At 41.6% G+C, this 27,135-nt stretch overlaps 1 protein-coding gene across 1 annotated transcript in view; it reads left to right on the top strand.

Moving 5' to 3' along the window:
• The window catches only part of CFAP58 (cilia and flagella associated protein 58), a 111,791-nt gene that overhangs the window by 56,726 nt on the left and 27,930 nt on the right, over nucleotides 1-27,135 (top strand). The window contains exons 14-15 of the mRNA XM_086680803.1: nucleotides 1,472-1,583; nucleotides 3,806-3,910. Of these exons, the coding sequence (XP_086536929.1) occupies nucleotides 1,472-1,583; nucleotides 3,806-3,910 (217 nt within the window). The remainder of the gene's footprint in view (nucleotides 1-1,471; nucleotides 1,584-3,805; nucleotides 3,911-27,135) is intronic.

Below are 27,135 nucleotides of genomic sequence, written 5' to 3' on the forward strand. Positions count from 1 at the left end.
AAGCAGGCATGAATTCCAATCTCAGACTTGCCACCCACAAGCTGTGTGACCTTGGGCAAATCATCACACTTCTCTGAGCTTTAGGCTTGTAGCTAAAATTAAATACGGAAACAAACACAATGTGCCTAGCACAGAGTCTAGTACAAAATAAGCTGTCAGTGACAGTAGCTAATACTCCTGCCCTCCTGTCTGACGGCGCTCTAGATAATCAAAGTGTTAAAAATATGCTTTTAATTCTAAGCAGCTTGTTCTGAGCTCCCTGTTGAGTGAACATCGTGCAGTAAATTCTAATGGTTTGTCTTGCTAATGAGGGGAAGTTGTATTATTGGTTTAAATGAAGCAATTAAGTAAAAGAGATGGCTTGGTATTAGTAATGTGCACACCCACAGCAGACGAGGACAGATAATAATATCCTTGTTGCCCGTATCAGTGTGAGTGTTTGCTTCTTCTCCGCCCCCCAGCAAAGCGTCTTGTTCAATAGGGTGGCAGCCAGCTCACAGGGTACTGCGAATGGCTATCGCACAGTACCTATTAGCTGGAGATTTCCGCAGTTTGGAGAAGTAGGTTTGAGCCAGAGCTAGCTCTTCAGGACCGTTGCAGCCATCTGTGTAGTTGTGGAACATGAAATAAAATATCACTCCCAACTCGGTGTTTCTCAATCCTGGCTGTACCTTAGAATTACCAGGAGGACTTTAAAACCTATGAAACCTGGGGTGCCTGGGTGGCTCAGTCGGTTAAGCGTCTGACTGGCTCAGGCCATGACCTCATGGTTCGTAGGTTCGAGCTCCGCGTCGGACTCTGTGTTGCCAGCTTGGAGCCTGCTTTGGATTCTGTGTCTCCCTCTCTATGCCCCTCCCCTGCTTGCACTCTGTCTCTCTCAAAAATAAATAAACACTAAAAAAATTAAAAAAAAACACAACAACAACTATGAAACCCAAGTAACATGCTAGATGAATTAAGGCAGAATTCCTGTGGGATTTGGTCTAGGCAAAGGTAGGTTGTAAGGCTCCCCCAGGTGATTCCAGGGTGCAGGCGGGTACAATGCACCGCCCTGATTGGTGTCAGGTTAACACCGGAGCCTCAGTGTCTTGCAGTCAGGTGCTGTATTTTGAAGCAGAACATAAAAGATATATTGTTCTTTATATGGAGATATTTAGAAGCATTGAAAGGTATATTAAAATTCTCATAATTTACTTCCTCCCTGTTCTTTCCATACACTTCTAAATTCCTTGGGTATTCAGAATCATGATTCTGAAGCTCTGGTCCTTTCATTAAAGAGAAAGCTGGAGTCTGCTCTCTGTAGGGATTGGTAACATCTGTGTCTGGCTCAGATTGGGGGCTGGTCTTGGTTCACAGAAGTCTCCCTCATTCCAACTTTTTATGTAAGATGTAGTGTGTAGATAGCCACATAAAGACATGATTTTCAAATGGGAGGAGAATTTCTCTGCAAAAGAAAGTTCATCTTTTTTAGGCAGGAGTTTTTTCACATGCAAAGAGAATTCTTGAAGGAGAGGATGCGATGCCGAGCCCTGGAGGAGGAACTGGAGAACCCCATGAACGTGCACAGATGGAGGAAGCTTCAGGTAACACCTGGCAGAGCTTTCCTCTCTTCCCTGAATCTCTTCTTCTGCCCTGCACGGTGTGCTAGCTAAAGCACAGTAAGAAGCTTGGTTTTATTTAATCCTATGCAAATTGTTACCTAACATGTAAGGTTGGATCGAATGTCAGTTGGGTTGTTCCGAACCCAGATAGTTTACTTGGGTTTTGTTTAAAAAGTCTTGGACAAGGGGGTCTGTGTGGCTCAGTCAGTTGAACACTCAGCTCTTGATCCTGGGGGTTGTGGAATCTAGTGTTGTGTCAGCCTCCACACTGAACATGGAGTCTGCTTAAGATTCTCTCTCTCCCCTTCTCCCTCTTTCCCCGACCCTATCTCAAAAAAAAAAAAAAAAAGTCTTGGACAAAATCCCTTCTGCTTAAAGAAAACGCAGGGAAAGATGTGAACTTGCCTCACCAATTGATATTTTTCTTGTTAAAGTAGTTTTGGTCAACCAGTTATCCTGAGGCTGCCTGTCTTGGATTGGTAATTGCCTTTAGCTATATTGGCCACAAGCGTCTATGCTGTCTTTCAGTTGGTCTTTGCATTCTTTGATTTCCTGCAGGAAATAAGGCCCCCCCTTTTTTTTTTGAAGGACTAGCATTGTGTTAGCCAAACCCTTTCTCTTAGGATCTGGGGACATAGCCGAAGTCTCACTGTCAGGTGATGGATAACAAACCTCATATTTTATTTTATGATTTCCTGATAGATGTTCCCACCAGCCCTGCAGATAACAGTTAAAGACAAGCTCTGCTTTATTCAAGGAAAAGACGGCCATCTCTGATGGTTGTGCCCAGCCACGTGGGTGCCAGGAGGGGCTTGGGCTACACGAACAATTAGGGTTTTGGAAGGATACAAGTACACGATGTAAGAAAGAGCAATCAGCCAAGTCAGTTTTTGGTTTTCATTTCTATTTTTTTTTCCTTTTAATGAAGAAACCATTAAAGATAATGCATTATAAATTGTTAGGTAAACATGAGGCCTGAATTTTAACAACATCTAGTCTTGCCAGATGAATGTGTGCCAAATCTAGTCCCAGTTTGTGGATATCAGTTGGCACTGCTTAGTATTTCTTAAGCAAAGTCAAAGTCAGTGAAATGTTTTCTCCCCACCTCTTCTCGACCCTCATTTATTCCTCTTTAAATGCCAAGAGTGGTGTCATTTACTAAACTAACAATAATATGGATGTGTCTGGGGAAGTAGAGCTAAAGACTTAAAATTCATTTACTGTCACATTAGTTTATTCCATGTGTTTTCAAGCAGATCTTTAAAGTTTCCAATTCCATGTCAATTTCTATTTAAAAATTAGAAAATATTGGGGAGGCAGATGAAAATATTTAGCTGCTAGATTAATTCAAAATGTCAGTACAGTTGAAAGCAGAGCTTTGGCTCAAAGTCGAGAGGACAGATTATCAATTTATAATTGTAGAGTTTGTTCGAATTTGTACAATTCAAAGGTGCATCAAACCTTTACGGATTGATAACCCCATTTGAGAGCTAAATGCCCTGGTCGTGTTTTGCAGCCAATGATTAGCAGAAGTCTACGTCCTAGAAACATTCCCCATCTTAGGCTATAATGAATCTTCTTGTTGGCAATTACCAAAGGAGAATCCTGAGTTTGAATACATTAGGGAACCCTGTCTCATTCATTTGGAAACAGAGGGCATAGGAAGAAAAGCCTCAGAACATGGTAATGAAGAACCACAGGCTTTAGAGCCAGGCATGTCTGGGCTTGAATCCAGCTCTGACCCTCATCGGTATGGGTAAATGACTTAATCCTCTGAGCCTCAGTTCCCTTATCTGTAAAAGGGGAAGACTAATACTGTCTCTTAGGACTGTCATGTGCCTAAAATTTGATACTGTACAAAAAGCACTTAGCATGGTGTCTGGATGGTGGCAAAGAATCAGGTAAAATGCACGGTAGCTATCATTATTGTTATTATTAGTATTATCCCACTGGTGGAATAAACATATTTGCTGTCCACTTATTGGCTAGCTAGAGCCAGTAGATAAGACATTAGCCAAGCTTCAATCTTTTTTGATGGCCGTTGCCATCTGTTATGCTTTCTTAGTTTTTTGGTTCTAATTCTCTCTGAGTTGGGTCTGCAGGTTTGCAATAAATTTTAACAAAACAATAATTACTTTACACAGGGACCTCAGTGCTTTGAACTAATGATAGCTCAGCTGCTTTATTTTGTTCCCTTTGAACAGGCCAGTGACCCCAGTACCTATGAGCTGATACAGAAAATTCATACCCTGCAGAAGCGTCTCATCAGCAAGACAGAGGAGGTGGTTGAAAAAGAGCTGCTCCTGCAGGTAGTACTTTCGTTTTCTGTACTCACTGAGCAAGCATGTTTTCTGGGCATCACCATCTCCAGGACTGTTTTTCGAATTAGCTAGCTGGCAGCATGGCATGCCCCATTTTTAACTGTAGATGGCAACAGTGACTCACACACAGAGAACAAACAACATGATTAATTGCTCTTTTATGCTGCCATCACTGATATTTCAAGAATTCTGGAAAATTAAGTTGGGTAATGTGAGCTTTTATCCCTCACTTCTCTACAGTTTTATTTGTCAGATTCTTTTAAATACTTTTCTTTATATCTTCATATAATGGAAAATGCTATGATTTTGATTTTGAAAATAAGCTTTCACATAGAGCGCAGATGATCTGTTCTCTTGAAGATTTGTGAGATGCACTGGAAGGAAAGACTTCTTTTTGTGAATTGTATGCAATCAGTTATTCTGGAGCAATCAGGAATGGTAGCATCCTTTCAGGCCTGTGTCTTTGCGAGAATAAGCCATCACCACCATTATCACCACCATGCCAAATACCGTGCGGGTGGCTTTCCCTACTGGTCTCGGTTCCTTTTCACAGTTTGGGGGCGTGGGAGTGGGTCTTATCACCCCCAATCAGCAGATGAGGAAGCCGGGCTCCCAGAATTCAGTGTGGACAAGAATGTTAGCTCCGGTGTTTGGTGGACTGAGTTGAATCCTGTCTTTGCCAATTTGCAGCTGCATGAGGGTAACCTCTCTGCACCTGGGATTCTTAACCTGTATTATGGGACAATAACAGAACCTGTGGAAAGGGACGTTGTGAAGACGGAAAGAGCTTAGTATTCTGCTTGGCACATAATGTCTAATGGACATTGGCAATTTTTCTTATTATTTCTAATTCCAAAGCCTGTAATCTTAACTGCTGGGTTACCATTAGTAAGAGCAGGAACTTCTGTACGTGAGCAAGGGTGTTTGCCTCTTCTCTTTTACACTTTACCTTAAAAAAGACATTTTCCCTGAAGTTGGGTATATGGTAAGTAGCTTTCCAGAACATAGCTATGCTGAGTGGCCCATGGGAGACAGTCCTCTTTTTTATAGATGAGACTTTGGAGTCAGAAAGATCTGGTCTTGAATCAGCTCCAGTGCTTTGTATCACATGACTTGGGAGACTTACATAAATTCTCCAAACCTCAGTTTCTCCATCTGTTAAATGGGGACAATAATACTGAATTTCATTATGGGAGGAAGATACTCTCATTAGAGTATACAACTTAGAAATCCTGTTGTGAGGGTAACCACTTAGTGCATGGGCACTGGGGTCTGGCAGGCAGTCCGGGCTCTAAGCTGTGACTCCACCAATGAAGCCACAGTCCCATCCCAAGGCCACACAACTGGGAAGTGGCAAAGTGGGGACTCAAACTAGACAGTCACCTCCAGAGCCCACACTTTCTACCACTGCATTACTTTGCCTCTCTTATTACTGCCTTGTTGGCTTTAAAAAGATTTTGTGTTTGCCAAACCTCTGTGTTGTAAGCTTGTTTCGTATTTCATTGACTGCTCTAATTTTATTATTTCTTTCCTTCTATGGGCTTTGGATTTATTCTGTTCTTTTTCTACCTTCTGAAGACTGATGCTCAGCTCGCTAATGTTAAATCTACTTTTCTTTTAGAAGCATTTACAGCTATAATACGTCTTCTAAATGATTTCTTGAGTTCCTCCCCACAGGTTTTGAGATACGGAATTTTCATTTTCATTTAGTTCTAAATATTTTCTGTTTTCAGAATTATTTCAGAATTATTTCTCCTTCGAGAGTAGTCTTAAAAAGTAGACACTATTCCTCCTGTGGTAATGAAAAGTACAACTTTAAATTTCCAGATATACATACAGTTAAGCTATCTTTTAGTTACTCATTTCTCACTTTTTTTGCATTGTGGTCTGTATTCTACTGATTCTTTGGAATTTGTTGAAACTTGCTTTTGTGACCAGCTAAGGTGGTCAGTTTTTGTAACTGAAGCCTGTGTGCTTGAAAGGGTGATGTACTGTCTAAAGGTTCAAGATTCAGGAGTCTCTATGATGTTTATCAGATCACCCTTCTTTTTATTTTTTTTATTTTTTAAATGTTTATTTATTTATTTTTGAGAGAGAGAGACAGAGCACGAGCAGGGGAGGAGCAGAGAGAGAGGGAGACACAGAATCCCAAACAGGCTCCAGGCTCTGAGCTGTCAGCAGAGAGCCTGACACGGGGCTCGAACTCACAAACCGTGAGATCATGACCTGAGCTGAAGCTGGATGCTCAACCAACTGAGCCACCCAGGCTCCCCAGATCAGCCTTCTTAATTGCATTGTCCAGATCTGTATCTTTCCTAATTTTTTTTGTTTGCATAATCAATGAAAGAAAGTTTAGAGATTTGTCTATTTCTCACTTTTTTTCTTTGCTTTAAGTATATTTTACATTATGTTCATAAGTTGAGTAAAAGGTTGCAATTGTTATTGCTCCCTGGTGAATTGTTCCTTTAATATTGTGCAAGAACCTTCCTCAATCCTTAATACTTTTACTTAAAGAATTGTCTGATATTAATTTAGCTCTACCTGGGGTGTTTGTGCATACGGTCTCTATACTTTTAAACTTTTGGTGTCTTTATATTTTAGGTGAGTCTGTTGTAATTAAAAAACATTTTTTTAAATGTTTATGTGTTTTTGAGAGAGAGAGCGCAAGAGAGCAAATGGGAGTGGAGGAGGGGCAGAGAGAGAGGGAGACAAAGAATCTGAAGCAGGCTCCAGGCTCTGAACTGTCAGCACAGAGCCCGATGTGAGGCTTGAACCCATGAACTGTGAAATCATGACCTAAGCTGAAGTCCCGTGCTTAATTGACTGAGCTACCCAGGGGCCCCTCTTGTAATTAAAAAAATTCAATCTGATCTACAGTAAAACCTTGGAGCATAATTCGTTCTGGAAACATGCTTATAACCCAAAGCACTCGTATAGCAAAGCAGATTTCCCCATAAGAAATAATGGAAACACAGATGATTCATTCTACAACCCGAAAATATTCATATAAAAATGATTACAATACTGTAATATAATATAAAATAATAATGAAAATACATAATATAAAGAAAAATAAACAAATTAACCCGCACTTAACCTTGAAAGCCTTCGTGGCTGGTGTGAGGGAAACAAGAGAGAGGAGGGTTATTGTGTAGGACAACTTTCACTGTCACTAACGGAATCACTGTTGGCTCAATGGAATCTTTTTCTGCATGGGGGCCATCGTATACACACTTACACGAATGTCAACAATAGTACAGTATTAATAAACCCTTGTCATATACCGTATTTAACGTAACTGGCAATAAGGCAGCAGAGGAAAGGGGCACTATGTGCTGGAAGCCTGACCTAGAATGAAGAAAGCATTCCTAAGCTTACTCTTGGATGGACAAGCAAAGGACTGTCCATAGGTGCTTTGAAGTGGCAAAAAATACACTAGTGCCAGTTGTGGGCACCTTCCAATATTTTGAAAAATCACTGATTTTGGAAAAACACCACAGCCTAAGACTGAGCATCTGAGTATGGGAGATGATCACCCACAATCCTGCAGAGAGAGAGAGAGAGAGAGAGAGAGAGAGAGAGAGAAGAGCCATTGGCTCAGAAGAACCATTGTGATCATGTGACATTCGGTGTCACATACTGCTCACATTGCAAGACATCACTTGTTTATCAAGTTAAAATTAAAAAGTTTTTTTTTTTTTAAATTAAAAAGTTTTAAATTTGCGGAATACTAGCAGAACAAGTTACAATCCAAAGTTTTACTATATTTGTCTTTTGATTGGTACATTTAATCCAGATAATTATTGATAATTTTACGTTTATTTGTACCTACTTATTTTCTATTATTTACCCTGATTATTATTATTATTTTTTTGGTTTGAAAAAGGTCTCTTCCTGCTTTCTATTGGATTGAGTTTTCTTTATCCCCTCTTTTTTCCCTCTGCTGGTTACTTCTCTCTCCTCATTACTCCCTACTCTCCTTTTCCTGGTTTATCTATTTATTTTTTCTGAATTGCTGCCACCACTCAATGTAATTCTCATTTTCTGTTTCATGAATTTCCTCAAAAATTGAGCATGCGTAGTGGACGTCAAATCTAATCTACAGTTGATCCATATGCTTATTCCTAACAATACAAGGACCTGGAGTGCTTTAATGCTAAATACTCACTCCAGTTCTGCCAGCACTAGCCAGCATCATGATTTTATAGAGTCAATGAATACTTATTCAGATTTACCAAGGTGTTTACCAGTTTGGTTTTTTTAATTTTTAAAAAGTATTTATTTATTTTGAGAGAGGGGCGGGTGAGGAGGGGCAGAGTGAGAGGAAGCAAGAGAGAATCCCAAGCAGTGCAGAGCCCGATGTGGGGTTCGATCTCATGAACTGTGAAATCATGACCTGAACCAAAATCAAAAATCGGATGCTTAACTGACTGAGTCACCCACCCTTTTAAAAAAAAAAAATTTAAGTAAGCTCTTTGCCCAATACAGGGCTTAGACTCAGGACCCCAAGATTAAGAGCCACATGCCCTACTCACTGAGCCAGTCAGGCACCCCCTGTTCTTTTGTTTTCTATTTCTTCATATCCTCAGTTCCTTTCTTCAAGGTTCCATCTCCTTTTGGAGCCTTTCATAGTTATTTCAGTGATAAATTCTTCAGAGGTGAACACTCTCCTTTGCTTATCTGAAAATGTTTTTATTTTGGCCATACTTATAACTGATGGAGTCAAAATTCTGTTTTCTGTGTGTACTTTGAAGCTGGACAGCCTTTGTGTTGGTTTCTAGCAATGGCATTGAGAAGTCTGCTATTAGTCTCATTATTCTCAATCCTCTTCAGGCATTTTGTCTTTGCTTCTGTTTGGTTGCTAGTGCTTCCCGTTGTCTTTGGTGTCCTGGAGTTTTGCACAATGCATTTGGTATGAATTTGGTTTTGATGACAGTGCTTAGGACTTGCTCTATTTCCTGAATCTGAATCTGTCTTTGAATAGTGTCTCCTTTATCTTCTTTATTCACTCCTTCTGGAACTCTTACCACATATAGGTTGGGTTTCTCATTCTTTCTTCCTTATCTACTGGCCTCTTTGATATTTTTCTTCTCTTTATCTCTTACGTTACTTTTTCTCAGCTTTATCTTATTATGCACTAAGGTGTGCTTCCCTGCTAATAGCCAATTGAACAAGACTTGTTTTCCCTAAATTTATTTTTATTTTCTAGAGGTTTTTTTCCCATATGACTGGTCTTTGTTGATAGTGTCTTGATTTTTCTTATGTTTTTTGTTCCTTCCTTTATGTCTTCAAATAATTTAAACATTTATTTTATAGTCTTTATCTGATTGTTCTATAATTTTAAGGCCTTGGAGATCTTTGCTATTGTGTATTATAACTGCTGACTTTCATTCATGATGGATCTTTTTCTCTTTGTGTTGTAATTTTGGATTGTGGACTCATTTTCAGAAAAGCTTTATAGGATTCAGGAATGGTTCAGGTGAAGGGTATGCCCTTTCATTTGTTTCTGCCAGGTACCCTAGGAGTGATGAGTTGCTTAAGATATATTTTTATGTTAAAATCTCACCTTGGAACTTCCTGGACTATTTGGTTCATGTATATTAGAACCCCAAACTCTTGTGATGGAAGAGCCATGGATATAAGTTCTTGAGACAGCCAACATTTTTTTCCCCGCTCAAAGCCCAGGAGAGATTGTTGGGTTCTTTGTGGTCTTACTGTGCCAGTGGGTGGATTTTTGTCTATTGTCTCTTTTCACTGAGGGTGTAATGCTGTTAAGTCCCTAACTTTATGTGGAGATGTCTCAGTACCAGTTACCCACTTCACACAGGCCTAGCACCACATCTTTTATACTTTTATGGCCATTAAAACCCAAGCCCATTGTTCAGTGAGTCCAGCCACTTGTCCCACTCAACCCCCAAGAGGTAGCTGCCCTTATATGCAGTTCACCCTCTGAATTTGACACCCGAGGATCAGACTACTTGTAAACTCCATTTGGTGATCAAAAAGAATGTGTTGTTTTACTCAGGTCTAATGCTTTGTGGACTTTAGCTTTCAGTCTGCTGTATTGTCATAAATAGAAGTTTCTTGTTTTCTCTAATCCCTAGTTTTTTAGCCATAAAATGGGGACTTTTACCCCATTTTATCCCAGTACTTACCCACAGAATTGAATGTGTTAAGTACATAAAAAGATTTGCCAGTATGCTTGGTTATCCTGAACAATGTTCTCATTAACATTATTATTGGTAGTAGTATTAGTACTATTAATATTATTAATCACAAAATAGTTTTTTACAGTTCTCCAAAGTTTAACATCCAGCCTCACTGCTTTTTATTCAGTTCCTCATTTAATCTTTCTTTTGGATGGTTGGGTTGTTCTGTGCCTGCTGCAAGTTTCCTTCTGGGGCTTGCACATCTCCAGACAACATGCTTTATTATCTTGGGGAAGCCCCAGGTGCTCCACCGGATTTGACAGTTGCTCAGTTTCATCTGTTTTATTAAATTATTTGAGAAATTCTCTGCACTTAGAACATTTTACAATTAGAAAGATTTTTGGTTGAATTCTTCTGAGTCTCAGAACATTTGTTAAATGACTATTTAATGTGTTGCATGGTGATGAAGAGACCCCATCATTTACCAGCAGCAGATAAGATAGAAGCCTACTTACCCCCAATAGACTGTGAGTTCTTTGAGGAAAGTCACTTGGTAATTTATCTCTTTAACCCAATGCCTGATATGGTAGCAGGACACACAAGAAGTGCTCAATAATGATGGACATGCCTGCTGCCTGGGCAAGTCCTACTCAGCCTTTAGGCCTCAATTTAAATGGTGTTTCTTCAGGGGGGGCCCTTTTCCTAGATTATGTCTCCTGGTACAGGTTACCATATTTTGACTTCTCTTTCATGCCCTCGTTACATTTGTAATTAACAAAATAATTATAATTTTGTGTTTAATGACTCCTGCTGGACCGTAAGATTCACAAAGGCAGTGCCTGTGTCTGTCTTGACGATCATTTCATTCCTAGTTCCTTGCCCACAGATAAATATTTGTTTAGTGACTGATTAAATGTTGGAAGAATGGTGGTCCTTCAGTAAGTGGTATGTCTTGTAGCCATTTAAGTTCTGTCTTTGAGCTCTGACAGGTTATAGGAATTATTCTTCTTATTTGCCTTTGCATTTTTGTTACTAACTTCTAACTTTGGAGGAGCCTAGTATTTACTCTGGGTTTATGGATCTATACACTTGATGCAAACTGTCAATGTCCTTTCTGTGTGCCAAGGCATGCTGATTCATGGGGTGTGCTCGAAGTTCTCCCCTTGCTCAGGGTTAAGGTGAAAATGGTTCTTGAGCTTGACTTTACAGCTTCAGTGATAAGATGAAGAAGTCTGTATTCTTTCCAGAATTGGAGTCCAAGATGTGAATGTGAGGAATTTCTTTTCTTTTGCCCACCAGTCTACTCTCCCCTTCAACAAAGCAAGGGCAATGCAAGCATACCTGAGATGTGCCGCCTCCTGGTGGCCTCTTCTTTCTGTTTTTAATGCATTTATTCCTCATTTATTCTGAATCCCTTGTGTTAATGACTTCTTTAAAAAACAAGAAAAGCATCTGGAGGCTTAGGCAGGCATCCATGTCATGAGTAACTGCTATCCATTACCCAAGTATTAGTGTATCATCATCACCACCATCATCATCATCAAGATGGGATTCCAATTAACGGTATACAGCATGACAGCATTACAGTAGGAAGCTCTAACCTCTTGCCAGAGGCACTTAAACACACAAGAAACATACACAGCATTTGGGACTTGTTTTTTCCAAGTGTTTAAAGATCGAGTAGCAAGCTCAAATATACCCACCCTTAGGGCCAGTAACAAGAAAGAGCAAAGTAAAACTGTGTGTCGTGATCAGAAATGGCAACATGAAATGGACAAGGGCCTCAGAATCAGAGGCAAAAGGGAGTGGTGGGGACTGCAGTGCATGAGGGGCTGCGGGTGCCATCTCTAGGAAGCAGCCTCACCCCACCCTAGTTAGTTGCGCTCTCATGTCATCAGATCTTTAATTTTTCAAGAATAACTTGAAATGTAGATTTTTATGCTCCCTATACTGAGTTTCAAATATTGGAAACTTTAGAACATTGTATGGTCTTCCCAGAAATGCATCTGCCAACCACCCTTGACCCACAGGAGGCTGGTTTGCAACCTCTAGCTTCAAGGCCCAGGGGAGATAGAGATTTAAAGGAACAGCAGCAGCACAATCAACTTGACTTGCTTCAGTATCTTTGATTTAGTCCTTTGTTATGATTCCCTGATGGAAGTACAGAGCATAAGAATCAAAAGGTAAAGCGGAGATGAGGAGGGAGGAGGAGAGTCTCCAGGTAGTTTGCAGTGATGGACAGTCAGAGGTGAATGATGCTGGGTTTCTTCCAAGGAGGCAAACAAAAAGGTGGAGAAACCTGGGGTGTGTTTGTGGGGCAGTCATGGGTGGGATTAATGAAGATGGACCTCCTTAAGATGTCTTTTCCCCTGCTGCTAATGTCTCTCAATTTTTTTTTTACAAGCTTTTCTAAAACAGAAAAGGTATTCTGTGAATTGTTAAAAAGACAAAGGGTTGCCTCCTGACCTCCCGATGCACAGGCGGCAGATGTATTTCTGGCATCCATTCAACTAACAGTTACTGAGAGCCGTCTACGTGCCAGGGCACCTGGGGTTCCAGGGTTCCTCTTTATCTTGGTCTTGGAAGACCCTGTGGCCCTGCAACCACAGTGCAGTGTGAAAAGGGCTGTGATTCTGTACAGGATGCTATGGGACTCTGGGAAAAAACCTTTGGTGTGGTCAGGGATCTCAGTGTGGATTCCCCAAATCAGAGACTGAGACAGGGCTTGGGTTTCGGTAGTTTGGGAGGTTGTCTCAGGAAGTTGGAGTGAGGGAGCAGAACAGTGAGACTGGGAAGGAGGAAAAGCCAGTAAAGGGAGGGAGACAGCTGGATGCCCTGTGGAGATCTCAGTTCCAGTGCCACTGGAATTTCTTTGAGGATCCACTGAAACCACTGCAGAATTGTCCTGCCAAAGGAGGGGAGGCTGGGACATTGTTCATTGACTCCCATTCCCCACTGGTTGAAAGCTGTCCCCAGGGTCATTGGGTTGCTTCTAAAGAAGATTGAGATACTTTAGTTGTATCCATGCCCACATCTGAGGAAGCCCTGGCCTGAGGCAGAAAAGCTGACTCCATGTGACCTGAGGCTGAAGCTGCCAGACTATTCCAGGAAATGATGGCCATATCAAGTGCGCCAGGAATGTCAGCCACAGCTGAAATTTCTAGATGGACTGACCGAGAGGATGAGACTCAGCACTGTTGAAGGAGATGAGGTTTCCCAACAGGTCATGAAGACCAGCAACCAGGAGACCCTCTTCCTCTCAGGCCCTTGCTCACTTAGTTTCTCACTTGAGTGATAAATTGCCAGTCCAACTTTAGAAAAGGCAGTGGGCATTTTCCTACCAAGTTTCCGCTTGGCCTTCCCCCATTCCAGCCTCCTGGTATCTAGTTGATATCCAGTAACCAGATGCCATGGTCAGACTGTGGTTTGTTTAAAAGATGGCACCCCGAATTTGCTCTAATCACAATCATCTTTTACTGCATGAAGCCTGTGTACTGGGACCTGTGCTTTACCCACACAAAGACCTCAGGGGTTATGGTGAGCACACAATGAATGATAGCTGGCTGGATGGGAGGGTGAAATGATGCACGATTCCCCTGAGGAGATGGTATAATTTGGGGGACAGGAAACAAGCTTGACCCCACAACATTAACACTGAACTGCCATACCCATGGGAGTATACCACCTACCAGAGTGACAGACTAAATGACTCCAGTGAGAAAAGAACTCTGGTGAAGTTCAGGTTTATGCTGCTCAGGAAATCGCTATATGCATTCTTGATCGTTTCTTGTGCCTAGATGTCTAGGGAATGGACATGTCCCTTAGATGAATAAATAATGAACTGAACTGGAAATCACTGCTTCTTTGTTGGCATCTGGGTCCTGCCCTTTCAGGGTAAATTTTCTCCCTAATTTAATTTTATAACTGACTAGTTGCAGGTCTGGTTTACTTAACTATAAAATGGCTTGAGTGAGAGGAGGGTTTGAATGGATCAGCACAAGTCATTAGTTGTGCAGAGGAACAAACCTCTTATGGCACACTTTTAGATAAATCTTCATTTTTCCCAATCTTTTGATTATCTTACATTTATCGGATACTTACCATGCATTAGACATTCCTCTAAATGTTTTATATGTGGATTATTTAATTCATCTTCACAACCCTATGAGATGAGAGCCACCACTGTTCCCCTTTATAGGCAGGGAACATAAAGCACAGAAAAGCTGAGAGACTTTCCCCCAAGGCCACACATCTAGCACCTGGTGGAGTTATGAATCTAACTTTGGCAGTCTGGCTCCAAAGGCTCTTGACTGTGGAAAACCATGGCCATTGATTCATCTCATGTAGGCCACTTTGGTCATCAACAGGCAGAACTCAAGCTTCTCACTGTGTCTTGAGCCTGTCCACACTAAGCCCGGTTCCAGAACCTATGCCATTGGCATCACCTGAAAACTTTTTAGAAATGCAGAATCTCAGGACCTTCCCAGGCCTAATGAATCAGAATCTGCATTTAAACAAGTTACCCAGGGGTGCAGTATATGGGTTCAGTTGGAAGAGTCCTGGGGCTCTAAAAGATGGTCATCCTTTCTTTACTCCAAAGCAAGAGCTATGGTTCAAGAAGGAACATCACACCTCCTGGTTACTAGGCCTGCCGTCTTGCTAGTTGCCTGACCTTCCAACACTTCAGATCTTCTCTGAAGCCTGAAACACTTGTCTGACACTTGGAGCTCACCATCTTATCAGCATCCTTCAGTTATTGTGAAGATGAAGGGAAAGAATTGCATAAAGCCCTTACAGGAATGCCAGTGGCCATGAGAATTGGCCACTGCTCAAAAAATCATTATTTCTGGCTTAGAGCATGAGAAACTACCTCATACTCTTGTCCTCAGCTCCTGAACTCCAGAGACTGAGATCTAGCAGGAAATGGACAGATGAGCGCATCCAGGGTTTGAGGCATGTTTTAGGGCCCCATAAACTCTCAAAGGCTAGTGCTGTTGTTATGAAAAGTCTAGAATGTTTCTTTGTTGTTAGAGACATGAGAAACCTCTGTCCTGTTTGATGGTAGCCTGGATGGATTTGGCAGAAGCTGCCAAGAGTTTTGAAGAGTGGAGGGAAATGGCAGTCACAGCTCACATTTATAGCATACTGAGTACGTGCCCAGACGCCCTGTGCTAAAGCATTTTGCTTTCACTGTATCCACGGGAAACCCAGATGAGGCCAGTGCTATTGTTTCTGTTTTACAGAGAAGAGAACTGAGGCTTCAAAACAAAACTTGCCCAAGAGTTTACAGCTAAGATATGCCAGAGCTACAGTTATAAAGCAGGGTTTGGTAAGTGATGACCCAACATGGCCCACACCAAGAATGGGCTTTATGTATTTAAGTGGTTAGAAAAAAATGTAAAAGAATGATCATATCTCATGACATAAAAAGAAGATGAAACGTACCTCAAATTTCTGTGTCCACGAATCAAGTTTTATTGGCACACTGTCATACTCTCCCATTTATGTATTGCCTATGCTCCTTTCATGAGACAGCAGTAGAGCTGAGTAGTTGTGACAGAGACTGTATGGCCCACAAAGTCTGCAAAGGTAACTATCTGGCCTTTTACAGAAAACACTCACCGACCCCACTCGTAGACCTTAGTCACTGGAAGCCAGACTGGAACCATTCACCACTGTTTTGTGGTGCCTCCCAGTAAAGCCACTGAACATTTCATTTCTATGACTACTTCCAACTTCCCTAATTCCAAAGGAATTGTTCAATTATTAAAGAACTGTTTTAAGATGTGGAAGGCAGAATTCCAATATTGCATCTCAGTCGCTGGGAGTGTAGCCTGTGCCAAACATCATTCTTGCCTGCTCCACTCACAGATAACTAAGTGGTCATCCTCCCCAAAGCTGGGCTGGAATTGTTGGAGATGCTCCCTCACCACAGAGATCGAGGGACAGAAAGTTACGGCGAAAGCTGCTGGCTAGAAACCCATCTGCAGGTTTTTGTTCTGTTCCAAAATCAAGGGGAAGAAGAACGAATTGAGAGGGGGAAATACCTTAAGCCTTCTTGCTGTCCTCAGCAAAGAGTATTGAAAGCATTGGGAATGGTTGAGGTTTCTTCCCCAGCATGCTCCTTGTGGGCAGCTTCTCCACTGCCACCTCGTCCTGTGACTTCCCGGGGGATGTCTGCTTTCCTGCACCTGCTCCTTGAGTGTCAGGGAGGATGAAGCAGCAACTGGAGAGGGGTCATTCAGAAAACAGAGTGCTAATGCTGGCCATAAACAAGTCTTGTGTACATCCATGTGGCCTGCCTGTGGGGGGCTACTTGCCTGTCTGCATCTGGTTTGCGTAGTGTGAACACTGTAAGAGGGTGGGTTCCAGGACAGCTGGTTCATGATCTTACAGCACCCCAGCAACCAATTATGTCTGATGGGAATGTTGTCAAAGTGCTTTCCGTGCATCGTCATATCTCACTGGTTCCCAAATGCTGATCTGGGGACTGCGGGGGATGTATATGTTCCCAAAGAAGTATTTCCTTGGTTTGTAACGTAATGAGCACAATGGCTGTGTAGCATAAGGTTCATTTTATTTTTTTTTATTTTGGGGGACTGCAGTTTCCCCCCACTGTGTTCTTCTTCCTTGCTTTTGGAGATGTAAAATGTTATTTATTTTTTGAAATGGCATTCTCTTTTATTTTTTGTGCATTCCTTTCCTTTATGAAGTGCTTGCTGAGAGCTCCTGACAATGTGCTCTCTGTTGAGAGCGTGGATCCTATTGCTAGATTACTACCATTTGAATCTTGTCTCTGCCATGAGATCTGAGCCCCTGGGTGGCTTACTTAACCTGTCTGTGGTAACTCGGTTTCCTCATTTGTTAAGTAGGGATAATCATAGCTATCTCATAGGGTTGTTGGAGAGATTATATTAATATATGTAAAACATTTAGAAATAGACCCCTGGACCAGAGCAAGCACTACATTATTATTATCTATTAGTCTTTTTCTATTTTGTGTTAAAACTTAGCAAAAGAAGAAATTACTAAGACTATGCTGGTGCTTTCAAGATCTCGGGGAGGGGTTATTCAAATCTAAGGAATCTAGAATGTAGGAGCCACTACTTTACTTTTCATCCTCACAACGGCCCCATTTAACAGGTGAAGGAGCTAACGTTCAGGGTGGTTTGTGTGCCTTTAGAAAATGTCTGCTGGCCTCGAGAAAGAGGGTGACTGTGGAGGGTGGTGCAGGACCCACTGGTCTCCTTTGCAGGAGCAGGCTTTTAATATGCAGATGTTGGGGCTTTTCTTAAGATTGTGTTCAGCTTCATTTAAAATGAGTAAGTTTCTCAACCTGTGTCCCTTCACACTTGCTTACATGTGCTTAATGTGCTCAATTATCACATACCTTCTTCTATTCCTTCTCACTAGTTCTCTATAAATGTGCTGGGAATAACTTCCTGAGGCGTTAGAGTCCTGCACACATTAGGAGTTCCTTAAAGAGAACTGGTAGGCTCCATTAGGCAGGCAGAGGTTAAAAACAAGTTTATACCTTCAGCCGTGAGTACCCTAAACACTTGTAACTTCAGCTAACCCAGGGAGATACTCAGCTGACTGGTGTACTAGATCTTTGATTTGCTTAGCAAGGGTTTTGTTCATTTTACTTATTTGGAAACAAGTGTCTTTCAAAAGGGGTTATCTTGATGGACTCCCTTCTCCTCACTCTTGTTTTCCTCTCAATATTAAGAGTTAGGGTTGGGGCAGTTAAAATTGTCAGGAATCCCAAGAAACAGCAGGCCTGATTCCAGAGGTTTTGTTAACAAAGGACAGACAGGTGTTAAATGTGCAGCAGTGAACCTCTTCCCTTTCCTCATGGGAACACTTTCCCTGCCCCCAAGAAGAAAGGATTTCTGCCCAGCTTTTCACCTATTTTCCAGCCCTTCCATGACTCCTTTTTCCTCCCCACCTGCATGCCCCCTGGAAAGGCAATCCTTGGGAATCAAATGGGAAAGGCAATCAAAGGGAATCATTGCTAACCTGATTAGCACATAATCACAAGAGGCTTGGGCCCCATATTGTGGGTGGGCCAGGCCCTTACATGTTACATAGCCCCTGCCGGTGTCCTGAAGCTCCCTTGCTCTCCTAGTCACTGGGTCAGAGGTCAGGGGGTGAGGGAAAGACCCACCACGTCCACTGTCCATTCAAACTCCTCTCTATCTTTGACTAGATCTGTTCTGCCTGGCCATCTGGGCTTTAAGAAAGGGAGAGTAAGTCTCTTGGTGCAGATAATTTCCCAGTCCAATGGACTAAAGAAGCCTTTCAATGGGGGATAGTTTGGGGGGTGTCACCCATAAAAGCCTAGTGATTAAGAGCCATGACTGTTGGGGCGCCTGGGTGGCGCAGTCGGTTAAGCGTCCGACTTCAGCCAGGTCACGATCTCGCGGTCCGTGAGTTCGAGCCCCGCGTCGGGCTCTGGGCTGATGGCTCGGAGCCTGGAGCCTGTTTCCGATTCTGTGTCTCCCTCTCTCTCTGTCCCTCCCCCATTCATGCTCTGTCTCTCTCTGTCCCAAAAATAAATAAACGTTGAAAAAAAAAAAGAGCCATGACTGTTGAGCAAATCACATTCGAGTTCAAGCTCACTCCTAACACTGTGTGATCCCAAGCAAGTTACTTAACTTCACTGAGCTTCAGTTCTTGACTTGTAAAATACAGAAAATAGTAATACCTTTCATATGTGGTTTTGTGTAGATTAAATGAGATTGTCTTTACCAAGCTCACAGCTCAACACACGCACTTAATAAATGTTAGCTGTTATTGCCTTGACATCGCACTTTGGATGTAGACTTTAGAAGCATCTCCAAAACAAAGCTTATTTGTAAGTGGCTTAGTGTAGCAACTCAGCATTACATATCTAAACTCACTTTGTGGAATAGTTACTAGACTCATCCATCCTTAGGGAAGCCTTTCCCTTTCACTTTATGTGTGGCTGGCCCATAAACTGGTGTGCTCATGGAATAGGTTCTGTGATGACCTTGGTATCAGTTAGCTTTTGCTATGTAACAAACCAATCTAAAACTTAATAGCTTGAAACAATAATCATTTATGAGGCCACAATCCTATCAGTTGGCAATTTGGGCTGGGCTCAGCTAGCCAGTTCTTCTGTTGGGCTTGCCTGTCCTCACTCATGTTTCTGCAGGCAGCTGGCATGTTGCTAGCAGCTGGTTGATCTAAGTGGCGTCATTCACTTGTACAGTGTGGTTGATTCTGGCAATTGGCTGGGGTGATGGCAACAAATGAACTACGTCTCCACTAGGCTGGCCCAGGTTGATTCTCATGCTGACAGTCTCAGCTTTTTAAGAACAGCAAGAAAGGATAAGCCCCCGTGTGGGGTTGGAGCCTCCATTTGTGTCATACTTACTAATGTCCCATCGACCAAAGCAAGTCACATGGCCAAGGTAAATGTGGGAGAGGACCATGTAGGCTCATGGATACATGCAGCCATTATTGCAAAAACATACCCCAATTTCTTACCTTTCATGAGTTCGAATGGAAATACTTTGCAGTTAGGCATTCAAGTGGTACAAGATTTCTTTTTTTAATCCTTTGTCAGATATGGTATTTTAATGTGTCTGGCATCTGGTTGCACTCCTTGGATTTTATTGCTGACATGTTTTTCTTTTCTTTAATCTTTTATTCCCTTTATTTGGGAAATTATAGTTTGCTGCAGGACATGGTTCTTTTTATAGGAGAAACAGCTGTGATGTCATAACCGAGCACATTTCCTTAGGGTTATGCATTTATCCCCATGCATTTGGAGAAATGATCCACAATCCGTTTGTTCATTTCTATTTTGGTGTCTGACTTCACATTGAATCAGAGCAAATACAAGAGCCAAAAATATATTAGGTGATAAATTAATCTTTAAAGAATGTTATTTACTATTTTCTTTTGATTTCTAGTTATTGAGCTCTAATAGCTGAAGGAATATTAAAAAATAATTAATTTTCTTTCTTTTATAAAGGTCTGTTGGAAGTTTCACAAAACCAATTGAGAAGGAGAATAATATGAGTTTTTGATGTCAGAAACTATTCAATTTTTTTCATTAGAGGAGTGTTTAAGCAGGAAATTTTTTTTTTAAGAAAACCAAATACAATAATATGACTAGTAACTGAAAATGGAAATAAATAGATTACTTAGAGTCCAAACAAAACATTTTCAATGAAGAATTTCTCAGTGGAACATTTAGATTCTTATTGAATCTGTACACAATTATATCTTACTCCCTAAACAAAACAGATTTTCAGTGATAAATGTTTTTGGACAGCAGCAAGATTCAATTCAGTTCATTGCAAGTTGCAGATTTATTTGTGAAATTAGAAGAAAATAGGTGTCAACTGGGGGGAGACCTATCTATCTTTAGCTGCTCTGTTGGTGTTTCACCCAGAAATACCTCAGAGATAGAGGTGCCTCTTGCAAGGATGAGAAAAATTGCAGCTGGAGCAGAAATTAATTTGTATTTATAGTCCAAACACCTACATGAATCCTTAATCTGCTTTTTTATGATTTTAGGGGAATTTATAGAATCGTTTAGATTGGAAGAAATCTCCAGTGGGTCATCAAGTTTCCTCCCCTTATAATGGCAGCACTGATTTTATTATCCTTAAAGCAGCCCTGATAGATGGGTGTCAAGTCTGGCTCATGTTTCATGCATTTAAAAATGTATATTCCCTAGCCTGAGCGTATTTAATGTGTAGGAGACAGACTGAGAGCTGCCTATATGCCCAGGAGACCTTTTCTGAGTTCCTGACACACAGCCTCCTCTGGAACAGATGCCAAATATGTAGCATATTAAGCATCATATTGATGCCATCAAACTAAGTTTGCTTTTGGCTTCTGACAATTGGAAATATTTTTCCCAGTGTGTATAGGGACCGAGTGTGCTATCTGTTCTGAGATGATAATAGAAGATCATTATCTCTTAAATCCTTTTGTCCTGAATATGTCCAAGGATCTACCATCCCCACCTGGTAGAGAGCCTGGTTGGAAGACCAATTATGAACCAAAAGTTATTTTGGGGTATCTCTAGTGTGTGCAGAAGTTTCTGAGACATAAAGGAATATAAGACATGGTCCTTACCTTCACTAAATTTATTTTCTGTTTCAGAAGGTTTCTGAGGTATATCTGGGAAAAAATGAGACTGGTCTCTATGAGCAGTGTATAAAAAAATCCAGACTATCACTTTGCGGTTCCACTTAGTGAACAATACCCAATTATGCATCATTACATTATACTGGCCACTGACAATAGTGAGGGTCCAATTATGCAGAAGAGACACTGTCTAGGAGAGAATATAATATGGTGTTTGTTGTTTAAAACAGCTGTAAGTGCCAAAGGGGTAAGAGTAGGGGAGATGAATAAGAACTGGCTTCCTCACTGACAAAGAAGATGTGATTGGGCTGGACTTTGATGTGTTAAAATTACTTATCCAGCCATTTCCTAAAAACATGTGTGGAAGAATGGTGTGGCAGTTGAGAGCTGAGATCTAGTTTTGAGTCCTGGTTTTCCCAATGTCCAACTTTGTGACTTTGAGCAAGCAACTCACCCTCTCAGAGCCCAACTGTAGAATTGTAGAATGGTCAGAGTAATAGTACCTGGCTCATAGGGCTGTTGTGAGGACTCAGTGAGATACGTCATTTAAACTGTCTAGGACAGAGCTAGTCACGCAGGGTCGTAAGAGCTAACTGCATGTGACGTTGATGGTATTGATATAGAAAAGGCTTGTGGAAGCACATGGATGGGGTAATGGAAAGTTTTCTTGAAGGGGGCATATTTGGAAACAAGTGAAAAGAACATTTTAGGCTGAGAGAAAATGAAGAGTCAAAAGTTCTGAGATGGGGTATGTTTGGGTGCGGAGACGGAGCTGGCCAGCAGGGACACACAGCTGGCTATTTGGTATTGGAGAATACCTTTGAATATGTTAAGTGGGGACCAATTACCTGGTCTTAGAGACCAAACGTAGGCATTCAACTTGCTCCAGTAGATGGTATAGACTAATTGTGATAATGACCACAACTCCCATGGTAGAGGTCACAAGTTTTGAATGCCTATTGTGTCATTATGTGTCCAATCCTGTGATAGGTCTTTTATGTTATGTATTATTTTTAATTCTCATAGTAATTTTTTCCTGTTTATGTATTAGGCCTGTTTTACAAATGAGGAAACTGAGGCTCAGAATGATTAAGTAATATGGTCAAAGTCACAGAGATAATCAGTGGCAGAACTGGGTCTCAGACCCATGCAGTCTATGGTTAGAGGTGAATCTGTATTCTAACCTGGCTTTGTTAGCCTTCCAAGCCTATGTTCTGCAGGATATTAACTATCAGAGGAGTGGCACAGTAAATGTGACCAGGAAGAAAAAATGAAACAGACAAGCGGTCAGGGTCTGGGCTAAAGGAGCAGCCAAGAGACAGTTGCTATTTGGGCCCAAGTTCCTGAGGATATTGGTAAGAGACAGGCACTGGGGATGAGGAGAAAGGAGTAAATCCATGAGATCTTTAAAGAGACCAACTTAAAGGATTTGAGAATTGAATGTCTGTGAAGGTCAAGGGAGAAGAGTCAGAAGTGTTTTGCAGTTTTCATCCTGGTCAGTGATAACTCCCAGGGTGCTGCAGCTGACCCACTGCCTTGGGGCCCAGTAACTACACCATACCCTTCCTCTCGCTCCTGTTCCCCACCCCTGCAAGGTTACCCAGGCTGAAACTTGGAACAGGAAGCTCTTTAAACATGGAACATAAGATGAAACTAAAACAAAAATAGGGAAGAAAACCCATGTCACATAAAGGCTGCAAATAGTTACTATCATAGAAAAACTAAAGACTTCAGTAATCTTTTAACACCATTTCACTCATCAAGGTGAGTGTACCTCTGGTAGGGATTAGACGTTAAGGCGAAAGAACTCTTTCCCCCATTATGTATTCCACTTGGTTACTGCTGCCATATTGGAAAACTGTTGATCTTTGCATGCTTATTTGTAACCAACCCATCCCACTACATAGCTTCTTAGTTAATTTTCTAGGGTTTCTCGTTATATAATCATGCCTTCTCTAGTAAATGATGGTTTTCCTCTTCCTTTCCAATAAGTATTCTATTTGTTTTTATTTTCTGACTCATCACTTTGTTTATAATATTAGTTATTTTAAGAAATTAGTTGCAATAGCAAAAATGATGTTGGGTTGTTGGGCACCTGAAGGAAGGGTGGATTGGAAATCAGAGAGGCTCAGATATAGTGAAAGTCCTGGAAGCTACTTCAGTAGAACCATAATTTGGGCTCCTTGATGCCCAAGGAGATGGAAATGAAAAAAAAGCTGAAATAGTCACAAGAGAAAAAAGACTTGCCATGTTATGGTGGGTGGAGCACAAGAGATGACTTTCAGACCTCAACTCCAAAGTCTGTGTTCTAGTTAGTAGTCACCAGGAACTTTGACTCTGTTGTTAATAGAGTTTGAAGTTTATTGTGATCAATTCGTCTGAAAAGAGGTGAGAAAATGGAAATTAATTAGAATTTTCAGTTTATAAACAGCTCCAGGAATGTAGATTTAAAAGAAATTAGCAGGTATTTTAATTTTGTTCAACATTGCCATGATCTGACTCTTAATCCAACCCAAGGCAAAACATCACATAATAAATACAATTCAAAAATGTTTTTTCCAGTTGACAAAGCAATTTTACATATATCGTCTCATTTGGTATTCAATGTCTCTGAGATGGATGATGATGGAAGTATCGAACATTTCTCTTACAAGTTACGTTTTGCAAAGTGCTTCCGCCTACATCGCTTCATTTAATGCTTACACTCTTTGGTTTTTAACATACACTAAAAAAGTTTGTCTAATTGTAGTTCTCCATGCACAGATTTTATTTTATTTTCTTTAAAAATGTTTATTTATTTGTTTTGAGGGGGGCAGGGGCAGCGAGAGAGGGAGAGAGAATCCCAAGCAAGCTCCTCACTGTTAGCGCAGAGCCCAACGTGGAGCTTGAACTCACGAACTGTAAGATCGTGACTTGAGCGAAAATTAAGAGTTGGACGCTCAACCTGCTGAACCACCCAGGCACCCTTTCTTTTCTGTTTTGGAAAACAAAATTCCCCAGAGAATATCCATCCTTGCTTTGTCCATGCACTGAAACCCTCTTCATTTTTTAAAATCCTGTTCAGGTAGGAGATTATTTTTTTCCCTCTCCTCACAAGAGACAGTTAAGAGACTGAGATGGAGTGGAGAGAAGCTGAGTGAAGCAGCTCAGGAAGGGAGCACCCAGCCCTGTGGCCCGTGTGGTGGGGGTGTATGTAGAGATGGCTGATGGGAAGTCCCCTTGGCAGCTCTGAGGGTTATGAGAACTTTGAAGTGATCTTATCGTATTTGGCTTTTTCTCAAAGTGAAGAGAGTGGCGAATGTGGCTGTGTGAGGGTGTGGAGTGTGCTGTTTAGAGGGTGACATTTCATAAGCAAACACTCCTACACACATTTAGAGGCTCCCCATTCTGCGGAGCCTGTCCATTCCCCTGATTTTATCAGGAAGTGAAAAGAAGCTCATTTGGCTGTTTGCAGGATCTTTTAGTGAAATGTGTCCAATTTTGCAGTGGAACTCAGAGGGCAGTCTCACAGAGGCCAAGGAAAGAGAATTTCATGGAGGGAATAGGTTATCACTGTTAGCATCTGCCAGGAGAAGTGGAACTCGGGGAGGGATGTGGCCACAAGGAAGTCACTCACCAGTGCCCTTTGAGAGTCCAGTTCTGGGAGGTTGTTGGGCATGGAAACCTGACCGCCACGGGCTCAGAAGGGAAGAGATGGTGAGAGAATGGAGGCAGTAGACTTAGGTCATATGTATAAGACTTATGGCTCCGAAAGACTGGAGGAAAATGATTCAACGTACACATAATATAAATATGTCTTTGTTATAAAAAATTCAAAGTATTTAGAGACATGGAATAAACTAGGCAAGACCTCTGTTCCTTTTAGTTGCAGCCCCACTCCCCGAGTGTAATGGGGTGAGAGGTGCTCTTCCAATCCTTAGTAAACATTTTAGAGATAGGGTGAAATTCATGTTGGTGTCAGGCATAAGCACAAAGAGGATGCACAGAAGGGAGAGGATGAGATTCAAGGTAGGCATGTGTGTTTGCGTGTGTGCAGAGTTATAGAGTGTGTGGATTTATATGCATGGGTATATGTCCACATACGTTTATTCACATGCACATACCAGGAGAGAAGATGAAGGCCACCAGCTCTTCATCTGATATGGACAGGAAGGAAAAAGATTTATGTAGCACTGGTGTCTTGTGATGAAGACTGGGGTCTCTTGAGATGCCTTCTGTCTGTTCAGATCAGGTCATCTGCTGAGTGTGAGTGTGACCATGGTGAAACTGTGGTCCAGAGAAGAGAGGCCTGAAGAAGCTGCGCCAGTGATATCTGGGTCTCCACAAGAAATTAAAATGAGAATTTCTTTAAAAAGTTTTTTTTTTAAATGTTTATTTACTTTTTGAGAGACAGAGAGAGAGAGGAGTGTGCAAGCTGGGGAGGGGCAGAGAGAGAGGGAGACACAGAATCCAAAGTAGGATCCAGGATCTGACCTGTCAGCACAGAGTCCAATGTGGGACTTGAACTCACAAACCGTGAGATCTTGACCTGAGCTGAAGTCAGAGGCTTAACTGACTGAGCCACCCAGGCACCCCCTAAAATGAGAATTTCTGAGAGGAGGGAAGGAATGAGTCAATGTGTCTAACTTGAACTTGTAATGTCCCTGCTCCATACTTCTGCATTGCCCTCCAGCAGCATTGGGTGTCCTGGAAGCTGAGAAATGGACAGCAGGAGAGAGGTAGCACTGGGATCGTGAGCCACAGGTGAATAGGAGGTCGGGGAAGAGGGTTGAAAGTGTTGTGGAGGGCACTCAGGAGTACTTGACTCTGGGGTAAGGTGGGGGAAGCAGAACCATAAAGCCAGGAGGAGGCTAGTGGGCTGAGCAGAGTGGAAGGGTTGAGTGATTGCAGGTCCCTGCAAGGGCAGAGTGAAGGAGGGGGAGAAATGGCAGGTTAGGAGCCAGCACTCAGAGAGGGGGGACATAGACTTAGAGTATTTTATTTTATTTTATTTTATTTTATTTTATTTTATTTTATTTTATTTTATTTTATTTTGTGTTCATTTTTGAGAATGAGAGAGAGAGACAGAGTGCAAGCAGGGGAGGGACAAGAGAGAGAGGGAAAGACAGAACCTGAAACAGGCACCAAGCTCTGAGCTGTCAGCACAGAGCCCCACGTGGGGCTTGAACTCCTGGAATGCGAGATCATGTCCTGAGCCAAAGTCAGAGGCTTGACTGACTGAGCCACCCAGGTGCCCCAAACTTAGAGCATTTTAAAGCTAGCTCTTGAATTAGTGTCATTCGTATTAAACTGGTCATGGAATTTCAGGTAGACTATTTCAACCAGATAAAAGCCAAAAAAAAAAAAAAAAAAAAAAAAAAAAAAGAGTCAGTGCCTATTGTAATATATCTGTCTCTATTTCTAAGACTTATAAAAAATTTCCTTGTTATTTATGGTCCCTTTGTAGGTGTCACTTCTGAAAATCAATATGTCTCCAAATGGCACCTATTTAGAGAAGACTTAATTCCTCTTTAATATAGACTATTACTGATGCTCTCTGACTTGTGAAATCCTTCCATTCAGTAATTTACTAAATTACTCTCCAGTGAAACACGACTCAAGGTACATTTTTGTACCTCCCCTCACTTTTGCTCTGTAAAATCTGATCTTTTAATCAGTTGAGTTCCCCATGTTGAATTCCAATGCTATGTGTAGACTTATAACTCCTAGCTTTGGCTGGTTTGGACAGGACACCAAATGCAAACGTCATTTTTTTTTCCCCACCACATTTTCCTCTTCTGTCTACTAGAGAGGGTTCTGGCTTTGTACTTTCTTACTGGCAACCCCTCCTCCCCACTCAGGGGAAGGGGTCTTCCCTTCTCAGAACAGTTCTCGCTTTTGAGATACACGGTCATGGTAACAGTGAAAGAAGGAATAGATGGGCAGCACATGAAA

This window comes from Puma concolor, chromosome D2 (assembly GCF_028749965.1).
Source record: "Puma concolor isolate L17-30 chromosome D2, mPumCon1.1.hap2, whole genome shotgun sequence".
Taxonomy (NCBI): Eukaryota; Metazoa; Chordata; class Mammalia; order Carnivora; family Felidae; genus Puma; species Puma concolor.